Genomic DNA, 15,620 nt, shown 5'->3' with positions numbered 1-15,620 from the left:
GGATGGGGACGGGATGGGGACGGGGATGGTGGAAGAGCCGCGGGGGCACGGGGCCGGGGCCGTTCCTTTCCGTTCCGTTCCGCAGCCGCCCGGGGTTCGTTGTGCCCGGGGGCGGTGCCGGCCGAGGCGGGGCGGCCCCGGTTTCGCTTTCGTTTCCCGGTGGCTGCCGTGGGGCCCGAGCCGGGCCGTAGGTTACCGGGACCGGGCTGCGCGGAGCTGGGGCGGCGGCACCGGGGGTCGGGAGGGAAGGAACGGGCACGACCGGCCCCGGGGGCTCGGGCAGCGGCGGAACGGACCCGGGGGGAGAGGAGAGGCCCCGAGGGGTGCCCGGTACCCGGTGCCGCCTCGCCGGGGGCATGGCAGGCCACACGGTGGAGGTGCGGGGCATCCCCACCGACCTGCCCCCCGACAGGGTGGCCGACAAGCTCACCATCCATTTCCTGCGCTCCCGGAACGGCGGCGGGGAGATCGCCGACGTCCAGGTGCTGCCGGGGGCGCGGGCGTGTGCCCTCATCACCTTCGAGGCTTTGGCAGGTAACGGTGGGGGTCCCGGGGGGGCTGGGGCTCTGCCCGCACCCCAACACCTTGCCCTGTCCTCCCCCGCCTCGTCCCGGCCATACAGAACCGAAACAAGGCCAAGAGTGACGCCGGTGCCTGTTTTTTTTCCCCCCACGCAGTGGCCCAGAGGATCCTGAAGACGAAGAATCACGTCCTGTCCATCGGGGGAAAGAAATATCCCCTGGAGGTGACGGCGCACGTGGTGGAGCTGCGCCCCGACGAGGTAGCGAGGGGCAGGGAGCTCCTGCCCGCGGGGGCTCCGCGCGTGGCTGCGACAGCCCCAGCTGGCTCCCAGACAGGCTTCTGTGCCTGGAAGGGAGAGCTTGCACCCTCCTTTAATCTTAATTGGATTTCATGTTTATTCATATTCAAATGAGGATTCTTATTTATTTTTTCTTCACGCTGATAACGGCGGGGACAGCCAAGCAGGCTTTGCACTTGGTCATTTGGTATTTGTGCCTGTCACAGCAAGGAAGAATAATTAGACTGGAGGGGAGGGGTGCTTTTCCCCAGCCCATCTGGTGGCCCACAGGGGATTCTGTTAATGCCATGGCTCTGCCATTAGCTGGACACTGTGTCATTAGCTGGACACGCAGAGGGTATTTTTCCTCTCCCTCCCAGGAGAGATTAGGAGACAGACACACTGGTGTCTAGGAGGCACTGGAAATTTCTTGTGTCTTCCTCTCCATGTGATATCTTCACATCTGAGTGATGAAAATGAGAGCGTGGCCGTTAGCCTGGCATTGGAGACCTTTCCGCAAACCTGTGGTGTCAGAAGCACTACAGCTGGAGCACTGGGAGAGCAAGAGGGAAGAGGTATTTCAGATGCAGAAGGGAGAGTGGATTTCTTGGTCGTGGGCTGTTTGCAGAGCTGCCAGTGTGTAGAAATGGGGCTGCGTATCTGCGGTTTGCCCTTTGCATTCCTTGTTTGCACAAAGCCTTCGGTTCTGCCTGTGTTGTGCTCCCACTGAGCCTGAAAGCAGGATGCTGAGAGAGAGGGGTGGCAGACGCAGGGCCTGTGGCAAGAGCCGGGTGCATTTGTCTTCCCCTGTGCCTTGGAGGGGGCTTATTTTTGGTCCTTGCTTTCTTACTCCCTTGCTGTCTACCTGCAGATCTTTGTATGCGCTTCCATGGTGGTTGACTACGGCAAGCTGCCCGCTGGCAAAACCCTCCTGCAGAACTTGCAGAAAGGCCACAGCAGCGTGCAGCTCGACTTTGACTACAAGAACACGCGTTGCAGAATCGAGGGACCATTCACTGAGGTTCAGGCCTTCAGCAGAGACCTGCTGGGCAGCCTGAACCTCAAGAGCCAAGCAGCTGGAGCGACCCTGCCTCTGGGATCCAGCCACGTGGCCAAAGACACCAAAATGCACGATCACCAGCAAGTGCCTCCCTCCACTGGGTCAGCACTGAAGGCCACAGCGCTGTCACGCTGGGACCACGGGAGCGAAGGGGCAGCTGGAGGCCCGTCACCTCGAGGCCCAGTGGACGGGGAAGCTGTGGAACAGCTGGAGGACTTTTCCCTCGTGATGGACTCGGACATTTACTTGTACATGCAGAGGCTCTGTGCTGCCGAGTACCAAGGTGTGCTGCGGCAGCATTGCGTGGATGTGGTGGACATCAGCAGCGATGATATCACCATATTGTACCTCCAGCCGTCCCCGGGGATGGCTGGGGACACGGATGCCTTGCGACAGGCCCACCTGGCCCTGCAGCAGCTCTACCAGCAACTGGAAGTGAGCTTGCGTAAGGAGAAGATCTCGAAGGGGGGACTGGATATGGACAGCCAGGCACTTGGGGCTCTGACACGTGAGCTGCAGGAGGTGTTCCCCCTGTTGCTCTGCCACGAGGATGGGAAGCAGCTTTACCTTATTGGAAACCTTGTTGATGTCTCGCAGGCCAAGCAGTACATCCAGCACTTCAGCGCCAGAAGCACCCCGCAGACGGTTGTCATGCTCAGCAGCTCCCAGCCCTCCCGGCCGGCAGTGTCCCGCGCCACAGAGGCTGCAGGGCACAAGCCCAAAGCTCCTGTGGACACCTCGTCCCCAAAACTGAGCCCAGGCAGGCCAGAAGGGAAAGCTGAGCACAAGCTGGCTGCCAACTTCAGCGCTCTGAAAACTGGCAGGTCTCAGGCTGGCCAGGGCCTCTTGCCGAGGCGGGACTCTCCTCCAGTGGGGCAGGTGCAGCTTTCTGAGAAAAACTCATCTGAGACACATGCTCTGGGTCCCGGTGACCCCAAAGCACCAACCCAGCAGTACCAGCCTCATGTCTCCGCACTGGTTTTGGGGTCAGCAGCAGCAGAGTCTCAGCAGAATGACCCCAAAGAACAGGACCATGTGAAAGGAAGTGCCAGGCTTGCAAGACACAAGAGTCTGTCTGCCTTTGTGGGCAAAGAAAACAGCGCTTTGCAGCACCCTGGGGACTCCAAAGGCTCTGATCCCACCAAGCACTGTTCCCTTGCTGACACCTCTAGTACCTTTCGGTCTCTGAGCCTCTTTGACACCACAAGGAACTCTTCTGCTTTCGACTCCAAACCCTCTGAATCCAGACCTGTGCTGCGACGCTCCAACAGCTTCTCGCTGCCAAAGCCAAAGGAAAGCAACAAGCCCCAAGACACCGTCAGGGCAGGCAGTGGAGGCAATAGGGTGAGTGAAGAAATGAGCCTGGACTCCCTGCAGTGGTCTTACCTGAAGGACGTGTACCGCTCTACCATCGAGGAGTTGTGCAGGAGTGCAGCTGTGCAGATCTCCGAACGCTCTACCGGGGACTGCACGGTGCTGTCGTTGCAGGCTGAGGACAGGACCAAGCTTCTCCAGGTGAAATGGAAAGTGGAAACTCTTGTGCAGAGGTGTCCCGACCTTGTGTGTCAGAGCATGAGCTACTCAGAGCTTGCTGTCGAAGGGCCGGATGACGATGCCCTGAGTGAGCTGTGCAGCCTCTTGCGAGGCAGTTCCCTGCAGGTTGGGCTCAACAAAGACAAGTACAAGCTCTGTCTCGCCTGCCCCAAGGAGATGCTGCCAGGAGTGACTGAGGCCTTCCAGGTGTTTTCTTCCAGGAGGCGCCGTGCTCTGAAGTCTTCATCCTTGTCTCCAGGAGCAGAGAGAGCTTCGAGCCCGGGGCACCCCGGTGCTGTCCAGCCCAGCAGAAGCCAGGACACCGTACTGGGGGCAGCCCTTCCCGACAGCCTGGAGTCCCTGCAGATGGGTCTGCAGCTCCTGGACATTAGAGATAAAGCAGAGCACTCGGAGGTGCTCAGGGCTCTCAAGCTGCCGGAGGCCAAGGAAAAGAGGTCCCCAAGTCCTTGGAGGTACCCACAAGCAGCGGGACAGGAGGAGGCCAACGACCACGTTGATCCTGGGGCTGTGCAAGGAGGAAGCGGCCTTCTCAGCCGTCCTGTGGTGGACAACCCGAGTCCTGGTGCTCCGAGAGAGCCCCAGGAACAGCCAAAGGCCAAACAGTCGCCGGGGGAACCTGACATTGCGCGGCTAAAGCAGGTCTTGCCAGACAAATTCCAGTTTGCGAGAGACAGGAGCAGAGGAGGTCACAGCGATGCTGGGAGCCAGCTGCGGTCACCAGTTCCCACAGCCGAGGGTGCACCTCGCTCCCTGCCCGCCTGGCTCTGCGGGGCTGCAGCTCCTGAACCGCCCCAGGCTGCGGCCGAACAGTCACCCACAGCGGAGTCAAGAGGCCAAGAAAGGAGCAGTTCCAGCAGGAACAGCACCCAGGAGGAGTCTGAACCCTCAACACCGCAGAAAAGAGGCCCCAGCCCTGGCCAGGAAAGCAGCAAGAGCCCCCTGGGCTGGTGCGATGCTTGCCAGGACTCATGTGTGACCTGTCCGGCGCCCTGTGGGCACACCTTGTGCAGGACGTGTTTTGCAGCAGAGCAGCCAGCTTGCTGTGGTTCCTCCTCGGTTGCCCCAAGCTGCAAGGTCCCAGGGACCTTCAAGATCTCCTCTGTGTCTCAGAGTTTGCCTGGCTACTACCGGGACCTGACGCTCCAGCTTATCTACACCATCCCCGACGGCGTGCAAGGGGTAGGTAGCCCACCACAAGGGTCTGCCCAGCCTGCTGCGGGCCGTGCACTGAGTTCTTGGGGGTGTGGGGAGGAGGAGGAGAGGGGCAGCTTCATCTCCATGCCCCACATGCAAAGCAGCAGAGGCATTGCCCCGGGAAAGGCAAAATATCACACGAAGTTTGGGAGCTGCTTGCTGCTTCGGAAAAGCGTGTGAGCTCTGGTGAGTGGTCCAAGCACCTCGCACCCCACAGGGCCCACAGGTAGCTGTGTGTTTTCAAGCTGGACAAAATCTCAGAAGCCAGACCTGTGGTTGTTTACAACGTTTTCTTCTCGTTCTAAGGTTGGCCACCCCCATCCAGGACAGCCTTACAAAGGGGGATGTTTCATCGCCTTCCTTCCTGACAACAGGGAAGGGCAGAAGACAGCAGTGCTGCTGAAGAAAGCATTTGAGCAAGGGCTGACGTTCCGGATAAAGTCCTGCAACGGAGAAGAAAGAGTGACGTGGGGCCTTATCCCTCACAAAACCTCCTGGCATGGAAGCAAAGCCAGGTATGGCCATGGTCATCCCAAGCCCCCAGCTTTTCCTTAGCAATCGGAGGAGGAGAAACACGGGCCCCAGCTGACCAAACCCTTGGAGCTGGGTGCTCCTCCAGGCTCCCACAGCACCAGAGGTGGTGCCTCCCTCCCACAGGTGTGGCAGACCAACCCTGGCACCCTCCAGCTGGGACAAAGCCCTTACCCACCCCACACCCATAAGCCCCCCCATGGCCAAGATTTCTGGTTCCCTTAGGATTTTCTTGACTTTTGCCTTGGCAGCTCTCTGCAGCCAGCTCTGCGTGCAAGCTGTGACTGCAGGCAGCAGCAAGGGGCAGCTCCTTGCAGCTCCCAGGGAGCAGGGTTTCCACCCTCACCCCCCCCGTTGAGAGGATGGGGCCAAAATAAACTGCTGCTGCCCTCGGCAGTTTTAGCACCATCAGCAGGATTTACACCACTTCCCCTTCTGCCCCACAGGAACGGCTATCCAGATGCCCACTATCTCCACAAGGTTTGCACAATTTTGAAGAATTTGGGCATCGAGTGAGACTCCCTGCTGTGAGCAGCTGCATCCCGTGCCTTTGCTTCACCTCCCGTCCCAGTTGACAAAAACTGCAGCTCAACAAGGCTCAGGAAAAAGCAGGTGCTTGTCTAAGGAGCTCATTGCATCCCCGGAGGTAGCCAGAAACCTGCGCGTTAGCTACAGCAGCCCCTCCATCCCCCAGAGCCTGAGCTTCCCCAAAACTCCAGCTCCTGCTGGCTGCTGATCTGCACCAGCCAGTTAACGACCAGCTTGTTCCAACACCAGATCCAGGCTGAGCCCCAGCGCAGCTTTTGACAGGGTGCCAATAAACCAAGCCTGGGCAGGAGCCTGCTTGTAGTCCAGCCCCACCTTCTGTAAATCTGTTCCCCCTCTTGCCACTGCAGGCAGGCTCCAGGTCAGCCACCTCCTGAGCCTGTGCCAGAGCCGAGCTATCATTAATTTCAGATGTTAATGTAGACATTTCAGCCCTCCAGCAGACAGCTTTGAGTTACAGCCCCTCCCCAGCACCTGCTCTGAGGACAGCAGGAAGCCTTATGCTCTCTTGGAGGGGGTACTAACGCGTTTCAGCTCCTCGGACAGCTGCTTCCCCTGACAATATACAGGCATGGACAGCCTCCAGGTGGAGAAACAAAAATAAACAAGATTTATTCCCACATTTTCAGTCATGGTTGTCCACACCTTGTCTTACTGTCACCATGAGAGCCCATTTTAATCTCAGCTGGTTCCAGAGACCCCCCAGCACAGACTAAAGTGCAGAGATCAGCTAGGGACTTTGCAAGCACCGTAGCTGCCCTCCAGAACAGGGTGTTACAGGAGTGATGCAACACTTGAGGCCATGATTAACAGTTGTCCTTGAGAGCAGAGGCAGCCTCTCGCCCTGGAAGAGCTGTTGGGATGTGTAAACTGAATGCACCCACCCACTTAGTGCACGCAGGGGTAATGCAAGGGCTCCAGAGGCTGAGCTGAGGACAGAAGGATCGTTCTGGCAGAAGACTGAGCAGCATGCCACTGAGAGTTTTGTTATGCTTTTAATTAACATTTGAAACACATAAGGCATATGGTAACATTAGACAGAGGAGCATTACACATTATAGTCATGTAAACAGCATTGGCACACTTGCTTTCTGTCCAACTTGGTTACACGCACAAAGCGGAATATATTTTTTTTAAACAAAAGATTTTTCCAAGTGTCTGTAGGGTGAGCATCACTCATATCACAGATCTGCAAATCAACACAACTCAGACAGTACAGACCAGACCATATGTTGTAAGAGGCTCAGAGTCTAATGCGTTTCCCATCACGCTCATGCACTACTTGCCAGCCACACTTTGCCATCACCAGGGCTTCACACACCAGAGACTTCATTAGGCAGCAGTGGTTTTACACCTATGATAGCAGCTGAGAGTGGCCAGCATCCTGCACTGATTAAAGCCTGAGGCTCACACTGCCTCTCTCTTGTCACTAGTCACTCACTTTTAGTTTAATACAGGTGGCCAAAATGAAATAAACAGCTAAGCTCCTCACCCCCCCTCCTAAAGCACTTAGCAGGGGTCACGCTCCACCGTGCAAGCTGCTTTCCTTCTACCCTTCACATGCAACACGAGCTTGAGAGAAACTGAAAGTCAGAAATGTGACAGAAGCTGCCTGGTGATAGCAAAGGAGTTGCATTTTTTCCCCCCAGACCAAAAGAATCAGTCTGGGAAGGCGACTACAGCAAGGACATTGGAGTGGCACGTGGACAGGCATCCCTGCCAGAGCCAGGGGAGCCTGTCCTGCACTTCAGTCCTCATTACTCACATTTTTTTTGCCTGGACTCTTCTCCTCATGGCACAACCTTTGGGTCAGACAAGCAGTAAATAAACATTGAATTGCACTTCTGATTGCAGGAACGGCACACACAATCTAAGCACAGTAAACTCCAATTTCCTTGATAGTATGACTTCTATTTTTTTTTTTTTTTTTTTTTGCCCTAAACAGTTAAGCAACATTCAGTGGAACGATTTTTCAGCCTAGGTTTTTGTTTGTTTGGTTTTGCTTTGGTCCTTAGTATATAAACCTGCTGGTTAGCTTTAATGCATTAAGACACTTGAAGTTGTTTTACACAGGTTATTGGCCCATAAAATGCTTATCCATTTAAAAAAAAAAAAAAAAAGAAAGAAAAAAAAAAGAAAAAATAAAGACTACTACTAAAAACAAACAAACAAGAAAAAAAAAACACAGAGCATTAATCAGTGAGGCAGTGAAGAGCAAGGTTACATTTAATCTTGGTCTTTCTGTAGAAAACATTGTTGCTACTGAGGGACACGAAATGGTGCTAAACTCTACCAGAAGGCCATAGCAATTGCTTAGCACTCACACCCTGATAAGAGCTTCAGGAATTCGCAGGTAGAAAATACATTAGCAGCTCCCCTACGAGCATAAGGAGCCCTGATTGTTTCCAGGAAGCCAAGGCAGTGCCAGCTGATAAAGCCTCGCTCGAGGACCCGGCTCTGAGCCAAATGGGCACCCAGGGGAGACCTCTGCGGCTGCTTTAGAGCAGCAATTTTGGCTGCAGGAGCACAGGCGTCCAGGAGAGCCCTGCACAGCCCGTGACACGGGTAAAGGGAGCGTCACGTTCACACTAAGCCACACTACAACACTGGTGTTCACGAAACAGAGCTAGCAAGGATCATAACAGGTATGGTTTTTTTTTGGCAATACTTTGAAAGGCCAGAAGAGAAAAGGCTCCGGTGACTTCCCAGTCCTTACGGGCACACAGAAGAAGGCACCGAGATTCTGCTCCGTGGTGTATCGAAAGGCAGCAAGGCAGAGCAGCCCTACAGCAAGCTGCAAAACTCCCACCCTCCTCCTCCACATTCTGTCGGGAGGGAGCGGGCTGTGAAGCCCTTGCTGTGTTGCCTTAATCCAAGGCCATCCAAGTAAGGCACTGAGCACGCTCTTGGCTGAAAGTAAAGCAAGGAGAGGACGTTACAGTAAACCACAATTTGACAGCTTTCCCCTTTACAGCTGCGCAGGACCTGCAGATCTGCAGCGTGGTGTGCCCTTCGAGCACGCTGCTCTCATCAAGGTGAAGTCGGGTTTCATGGAGGAGCAGGTCCAGACTTCCCACTGCAGCAATTTAGCCAGCCGTTGTGTTGGCAGACCTGGTAAAGCAGCATTAGACACTGTTGGATTGGATCTGGATTAGCATGAGAGGGGCAGGTTGAAAGGAGCAGCAGCAAGATTTGGGATTCAGAAAGGTTACAAGTTGTGCTTCTGAATTTCATGCCACCATGCCTGTGGAGTTCGCTTATCACCTGCAAGGGATGGAACAAGCGCCTGTGCCTGGGCTCCTGCCCTTCCCCGAGGCCGTAGGGAACGGGGTTGTCTTAAAGCTAGCCAAAGAGAGTCCCCTGGGGTCTCTGCCTCCACGTTTTTAATATGCACCAGACCGAGGGACCGAGCCCAAGCACCTGAAAACAAGCTGCACTGCCAGCGAGGAGCACTGGTGTGGAGGAAGAGCAGGCAGAGGAAGAAGCCACACACTGAACCTGCCCAGGACCCCTCGCTCCCTGCCAGTGCTCGCTCTCCAGCAGCTGAGGGGCTTCCCAAATGGGTCCCTTTGCCCGTGCAGCTCCTTCCTTCTCTGGAGTCGGGATAAGCGGGACACGGAGCAGCCAGCCTTTGCTCCTGGAGCCTGAGCTCACCGACAACAGGCAGCTCTCCTCAGTGCCCTCAGGCTTACCTTTTAAAATCCCAAATGGAGCCTAAAGCCCTGCAGGACCTACAAGCTGTAGGGTTGTGGCAAAGCCTCCGGCTGCTGAAGCAAGCTCCAGCAGCACCACGGTCACTCGGGGCTGGGCAGGGCAGGAAGCGGGGGCACCACCCAGGACACGGAGTGCTCACAGAACTGGGCTTGGGTGTCTGCACAGCTCCGTTTCCAAACATAACGAAGAAAGAAAAGAGGAAGAGAAGCCGAGAGCTGGTCTGGGAGGAAACCCCAGGCAGTTCCTAAAGCCTCAGTGCTGGAAGGGTCCTGAGAGGGGAAGAGGAGTCAAACCCTACTGCAGCACCAACCCACGAGGTGAGAGGTGGTTAGAGGATGTCTTAAGAGCTCGCTAGAAGAGAAGGGAAAGCGTGATTTGAACTGCTCCAGATGCCCAAGCCAAGAGGCTTGACAGAGCCGGACACTTTGCCACCTACACTTGTAACTCAGTGACAGCCTCCCGGGGTGATGTGGCACACGAGGAGCCAGCGCCGAGCCCCGTGCAGCAGCCGTGGTTCTCACAAGTCACTTCCCAAACTGCAGCTCTCCCCAGCGCACAGGGCACGGCACAAAGCAAGCATTAACAGGGGCTTATTTGTTCCCATCTTGCTGAAGTCTGATTCAACACTGCAGCCCTTGGAAATACAAAACACGAGGGTGAAGTTTAGCCTTAACAATACCAACTTGGAGCCCAACATTAATAAAGCACAGAGCCAACATCAATTGTTCCAGTCATTCGAGACACAGTTGAGTCCTTATGGTCTCTAAAAAAATCAGACACAGTTTAGATCTCCCTGTACAGTTTGGAAGCAGAAAATGGACAAGATCAAGTTACCCAGCTGAAACTTCTCCTCTGTGTTCAGAGACCAGCCCAGGCTGTTGGATTATTTGTTGCCTGCACAAAGAAGTGACTGCAAATTAAGTGCAATATGGTATAGACTCCAAAAAGCCAGAGTTATTCACAAGGCAAAGGCAACTGCTGCTATCTGACTGGTGATAGAGGCCAGCAGAGGGGAGAAAGCAGGGTTAGTGTGAGCAGAAGAGCAGACAGAGCTAGAATTAAACTAGGGCAGCCACGCTTCTCCTGTGGCTGTTTAAGAAACATCCTCAGTCTGCCCATTCTCCTACTGAAACGCTTCTCTAAGGTGACAGTGCAAATGCTTCAACGTGGGCTGGGTTTTTGTGGAGCTGCTTGGCAGTCCCTATAGCATTTTGCATCTTCACAGTGACAGCCTATGCAGCTGCTAATCACCAACTGCCCGGAAGCTTTGACTGTGCTGCCAGGGGAAAAAAATAGGATTAGTTTGGGATTTCAGCATGGAAACAAGTGATTAGAGAAATGTATGAAATCATCAGGCTTCAAAACAGAGAGCTAGGGCAGGAGGCATATCTGGTAAAGGGTCAGTCACAACGGGAGCAAGCAAACCTCATCTGAACTTTAAGCACGATGTTCTTGTACTGGTGAAGGAGGAAGCTACTGATCTGTCCATTTCCAGGTCCCAAAGAGAGCAGGGAGTTAAACCATGAATTCACAATCTGCACACATCGCTCTCCTCCTTAGTTCTCCTCTTTTTTGGATTCTTCCTTGGGTGCTTCGGGAACCAGGATGACCTTTCCAACATTCTTCTTCTCTTGCATCTGCCTCATGGCATCTGCCACCTGCAAACAAGGGGAGCCCTGTGAGACCCACAGCCCCCACACGGAGCAGCCATGCCCCTCCTGCGCCCCCACAGCCCCCTTGCAGCTGAAAAAAAAGCCATTTTCACCATTGTGCTTTGCTGCCTGGGCTCTCCTCCACTTGCAGAGGGGCAGCAGCAACCTCCCCAGCTGTCGGTGTAATTACAGGGGGCAGACTCGGGGTGGTTCGCAGCCTGGTGCACAACCCCATCCCTCCACGACTGCTGCTGCCCACGGAGTGCAGCTGAGCACCTGCCCTGGTCCGTGGGGATGCTGTCTGGCATTGCCCAGCTCCATGCACTGGAGCAGAAGAGCCCAGCCACTTTAAGCTCTTAAAAGGGCGCTGAACATCTGAGGACAGATGGCTGTCGGAACCACTCAGCCCCCACGGAAAAGGTGCTCAGCCTCAAGCAGGGTGCCCCGTGCAGAAAGCAACCACCCTGGGCTTTTTGTCAGTCCGTATATCAGCTCCGACTCACCTGATCAAAGGGCCATACAGAGTCTATTTTGGGCTTGATCTTGCCTTGATTGTACAGGCTAATCAGCTTGGCTACAACTCCTCCGATGAGCTCGTATTCTTCGTCCATGTAGCCGAGGTGGTAGCCGCACACTGCCTTGTTTTGGTGTAGGAGCTGCAGGGCGTTGATGCTGAATTGGTTCCACCAGGTTTTGGCCATGGCCATGAGGTTCTTCTTCTGCCCAGTGAGCAGGTTTGCTACCCCTAAAGGGAAGACAAGCCACAGATGAACTGGGGTCAACGCAACACAAAAGGCAGCGCGGGCAATAGCCAGGATAGCACAGGATATGGTGCTGGGGGCAGTGCTGGGAACTGGACTGCATCAGGAGCTGCCCAATAATTTCAGTGAAAGCAGATCCCCAGTTTGGGCTCAAGATTTGGAGCATCTGCACCTGCATATTGCAAAAATCTAGAAGTCATAGAATCACAGAATATCCCGAGTTGGAAGGGACCCATAAGGATCATCAGATCCATCTCCCAGCACCACGCAGGTCTACCCAAAAATTCAGATCATAAATCCTGGGAGGGCAGCAGCAGTGCAGCTAGGCTGGAGCCCTGGCAGAGGCAAGAGGGGGTTACAAGTCCCAGGCAGGCTGGTGGGACAGCATTCCCCCTCTCCTACAGCCAGGCTCCCCCAGGGAAGCCACACGCTGCAAGGGCCGGGACAGAGGCAGCACACTGCCACAAGTGTCTGGAATCCCGCTGGGGGCTGTGTGAGGGCTTTGTCTCCAGGGACAAAATCTCAGTGTTTCAGGGCTGGGGAATGGAGGGATAAGTATTCAGTAGCCTCAAACCTCATCACCCACACATCCTCTAGAAGAAGGAGAAAAAAAAAAAAAAAAAAAAAAAAAAAAGCAAGGCTCTATTAATGCTGAGCATTAATCAGCCTGGACAAAGCAGCTGTGCCAGGGTTCCTCGTGGGGACATTCCAGCTTCCCCTGCAGGCACTGGCTCATACTCGGGGAGAGGTCTCACCATGGAAGGGAAGAGAGCTGGAGCCTCTCAGTGTCCGCAGCCCTCGGGACAAAGGTCAGTGCCTCACCCAGGCGAAGCATCCTAAAAACGTTTGTGAAAACCCCAGAACTATGACAGAGGCAGCTGGCAGCACCCGTGAGGCTCCCTCGTGGCCCCATGCCCAGGAACGGAGCAGAACGGACGCGCACCCTCCTGCACCAGAGCTGGGGCTGGGACAGGCTGCTCACACTCACCGTAAGTGATGAGTTTGCCCATTGGCTTCAAGAGGTGAAATGCTTTGGATGTGTCGGATCCGCCCAGGGGGTCCAGGACAATGTCCACACCTAGAGGGAACAGAGAGCAGCTGGAGGCCTTTGTGCCTAAAAGGAGTGAGGGCTGTTGGAGAAGTCCTCCAGCACACGGTACCTTTGGGAGAGATTTTCCGGACCTCCTCTGCATAATCCATCGTCCTGTAGTCAATGGGGTGGGCGACCCCGCTCTCCTTCAGCGAGTCGTGCTTGGAAGCGGATGCTGTGCCGAAAATGGTGACGTTTTCTACTGTCTTGCACAGCTGGATGGCAGCAGTTCCCACGCCACCTGAAAACCAGCAAAGAGAAAGACTCAGAAGCAGACATGGGAGGAAGGCTTTGCCTGGATGGGAGGAAGGCTCTGCCTGGATGGGAAGAAGGCTTGTGGTGTGTGCTGGTGAGGATTGACCCAGGCTACTGGGAAATGGGACTGCAGGTGATGCTTGGCTGGTCCAGCACCGCTCTCTGCAGCTTCACCAAGCCCCTGTGAAGAAGCTGCACGCTGATGCCGGGAGCCTCAGCATGGGCTGGCGAGGATAACTGACCTGCAGCCATGTGGATGAGGACGCTCTGGTTGGGTCTCAGGTTCCCAAAGTCGAACAGGATCATGTAGGCAGTGATGTAGTTGACAAGGAGAGCAGCTGCCTCCTCAAAGCTCATTCCCTCGGGTATCGGGAACGTCTGCCCGGCCGGCACGTTCACAACCTCTTGCCAGAGCCCAGACCTGGCCAGGACCATCACCTTATCGCCAACCTAAAACGAAACAGACAGCAAGGAGGTGTGAAACGAGCTTAAAACAAGCAGAAATCATCCTACTCTTGGTCTTGCTACAGCAGGACCTAGCAGAGCATTGACTGTTGTGGTTATTTCTGCTACCCCGCAGCAGGATCTGCCTGCCAACAGGCATGATGCTTGGGGCAATGCTTCAACAATGGGATCTACCCTGGAAAAAAGCTTTAGGTAAAGCTTTAAGCCTAAGCTTCCCCAAAAGCTGCTCTTATCCCACGGGGCAAGAAGCATCTGCTCAGCGTGCAGTGGAAAGGAGACCGGCAAAGACCCAGGGAGCCGCATCGGCGAGCAGACAGGAGGCAGAGCCACGTAGCGAGCAGAAAGGCTCCTCGTTGTGTGGGTTTGGCATTCATGCTGCAATAAACTGAGATGTTTTCCTGGAGAGGAGGGGATCATCCCTAACAAACAAGGCTTTTTGAGGCACTTTGTTTTGCTAATTGTGCATCCAAGAGGGATCTCGATGGGGTGTAACTGCACTAGCCCTGAGACCCAAGGCTCTGGGACACCCGGGGCGAGCTGCTCTGCCCTGGGACTTTCTAGAAAGGCAGCAGCCGGAGGCTCACTGGCCACAGACCCCAACACCGTGGGCAGCCAGCTGCTAGCACCCAGAGCTCAGCACCCTTAGGGCACGCTGGACATCTAGTCAGAAGCTGGAGCCATTTCCTTGTATGTCCATGTAGTCCGAAAGGAAGCAGAGCCGTGCAGAAATAGCACGGTCATGCTTCAGCCCTTTGTGCTACTCAGCGTCGAGAAGACATTATTGGTGCAAAGCTCGGCCCCTTCGGCACAGGATCTCCTCCCAGGGGCCTCAAGGCCCCATGAGGGCTGACCGACAGCGATGCTCTCACCACCCCAAATCCTGGGGCAGGGTTTCAGGGCAGGATTTCTGCGCTGTGAGCAGCCAGAACCCAGCAAAAACCCAAACCAGAGCCCCTCGGAGAAGGCTGGGATGCTTCTCGTGGGCACCCAGGGCACAAATCCCGGCTGCGGCACTGGGAGATGGGAGATGATGGGAGATGGGAGATAATGATGGCAGATGATGGGAGATGATGGGAGATGATGGGAGATGGGAGATGAGATGATGGGAGACAGGAGGTGATGAATGAAGACGGGAGGCAACGGGAGACCCCCCCTCCAACCTCCCCACCCCACCGCAGCCCCACCACCGATGCCGCAGCTCCGGACCCCTTCCCGGGGCCTCGCACACAACCGGAGCCGTTGGGGCCTTAGGGAAAGGAAAAAAAGGGAAGGGAAGAATCGGAGCCGGACCCCCTCCCACCTGGCGATCGCTGACTCCATCCCCCAGGGCGCAGACGGTACCGGCGCACTCCATCCCGGGGCAGACGGGCGGCGGCGGCAGGCGGTCGTAGAGCCCCTGGCGGGCCAGCAGGTCGGCGAAATTGAGGCCGCAGGCACGGACCCGCACCGAAACCTCCCCGGCTCGGGGGCCACCGCCCCTCCGTGTCTGCACCTTCACCTTTTCGTAGCCACCGAAACCCGTCAGCACCAGCGCCCGGTGCTCCGGGGGCTCCCCGCCGCCGCTCGTCGTCGTCGCCGCCGCCGTCGTCGTCGTCGTTGTCGCCGGTGTCGCCACCGGAGGCTCGGGGGTTTGCTCCGGGGGGGCTGCGGAGGCCGGGGCCGGCTCGGTGGACATGGCGGAGAGGAGCGGAGCCGAGCTGCGGGATCTGGATCGGGATCGGGACCGGGGCGGCGGCGGCGGCGGCGGCGGCGGGCGGGGAAAAGCCGGAGAACGGGGCGCGGCCCGGGGGGGGCGGGCCGGGGGCGGGGGCGGAGCGGCGGGGCCCCGTTCAACCGGGCCGGGGCTGGAGGGGAGGCGCTGTCCGCGGTCCCGGTGCCGGTTCTGGCAGCCCCACTTCACCCCCCCGAGGTCCCGGGGCCGGTCCCGGTAGCCCCCCCTTTCCCCACTGCGGACCCGGGGCCGGTCCCGGTAGCCTCTCTTCACCCCCCCCGAGGTCCC

The 15,620-nt window shown here is 56.3% G+C and overlaps 2 protein-coding genes across 2 annotated transcripts; one reads left to right on the top strand and one right to left on the bottom strand.

The window, feature by feature from the left end:
• The first annotated feature begins 211 nt into the window (after positions 1 to 211).
• LOC311422945 (uncharacterized protein) lies at positions 212 to 6,306 on the top strand. The gene is made up of 5 exons (XM_084496485.1): positions 212 to 534; positions 678 to 781; positions 1,671 to 4,592; positions 4,914 to 5,122; positions 5,585 to 6,306. Exons 1-5 carry the CDS (start codon positions 357 to 359, stop codon positions 5,652 to 5,654), a joined length of 3,483 nt encoding a protein of 1,160 aa, XP_084352611.1. The 5' UTR covers positions 212 to 356; the 3' UTR covers positions 5,655 to 6,306.
• A 3,809-nt stretch (positions 6,307 to 10,115) lies between these two features.
• Positions 10,116 to 15,376, bottom strand: VAT1 (vesicle amine transport 1). Its single transcript, XM_084496489.1, has 6 exons — positions 14,922 to 15,376; positions 13,399 to 13,606; positions 12,972 to 13,142; positions 12,800 to 12,889; positions 11,554 to 11,795; positions 10,116 to 11,056 (listed from the first exon to the last, which is right to left on the bottom strand). Exons 1-6 carry the CDS (start codon positions 15,294 to 15,296, stop codon positions 10,955 to 10,957), a joined length of 1,188 nt encoding a protein of 395 aa, XP_084352615.1. The 5' UTR covers positions 15,297 to 15,376; the 3' UTR covers positions 10,116 to 10,954.
• Positions 15,377 to 15,620: the final 244 nt, after the last annotated feature.

Source organism: Aythya ferina (genome assembly GCF_964211825.1).
Source record: "Aythya ferina genome assembly, chromosome: 23".
NCBI classification, from domain to species: Eukaryota; Metazoa; Chordata; class Aves; order Anseriformes; family Anatidae; genus Aythya; species Aythya ferina.
Note: the sequence above shows the minus strand (reverse complement) of the source record. Positions and strands in the feature narration are given on the sequence as shown.

Coding starts and splice junctions, on each gene's coding strand:
- LOC311422945 (XM_084496485.1), top strand. CDS start 357: ATGGCAGGCCACACGGTGGAGGTGCGGGGCATCCCCACCGACCTGCCC. Junction 535..677: donor CACCTTCGAGGCTTTGGCAG/GTAACGGTGGGG, acceptor CCCCCCACGCAG/TGGCCCAGAGGATCCTGAAG. Junction 4,593..4,913: donor TCCCCGACGGCGTGCAAGGG/GTAGGTAGCCCA, acceptor TCTCGTTCTAAG/GTTGGCCACCCCCATCCAGG.
- VAT1 (XM_084496489.1), bottom strand. CDS start 15,296: ATGTCCACCGAGCCGGCCCCGGCCTCCGCAGCCCCCCCGGAGCAAACC. Junction 11,796..12,799: donor GGGCAAACTCATCACTTACG/GTGAGTGTGAGC, acceptor TCTTCCCTTTAG/GGGTAGCAAACCTGCTCACT. Junction 11,057..11,553: donor CTGTATGGCCCTTTGATCAG/GTGAGTCGGAGC, acceptor CCTTGTTTGCAG/GTGGCAGATGCCATGAGGCA.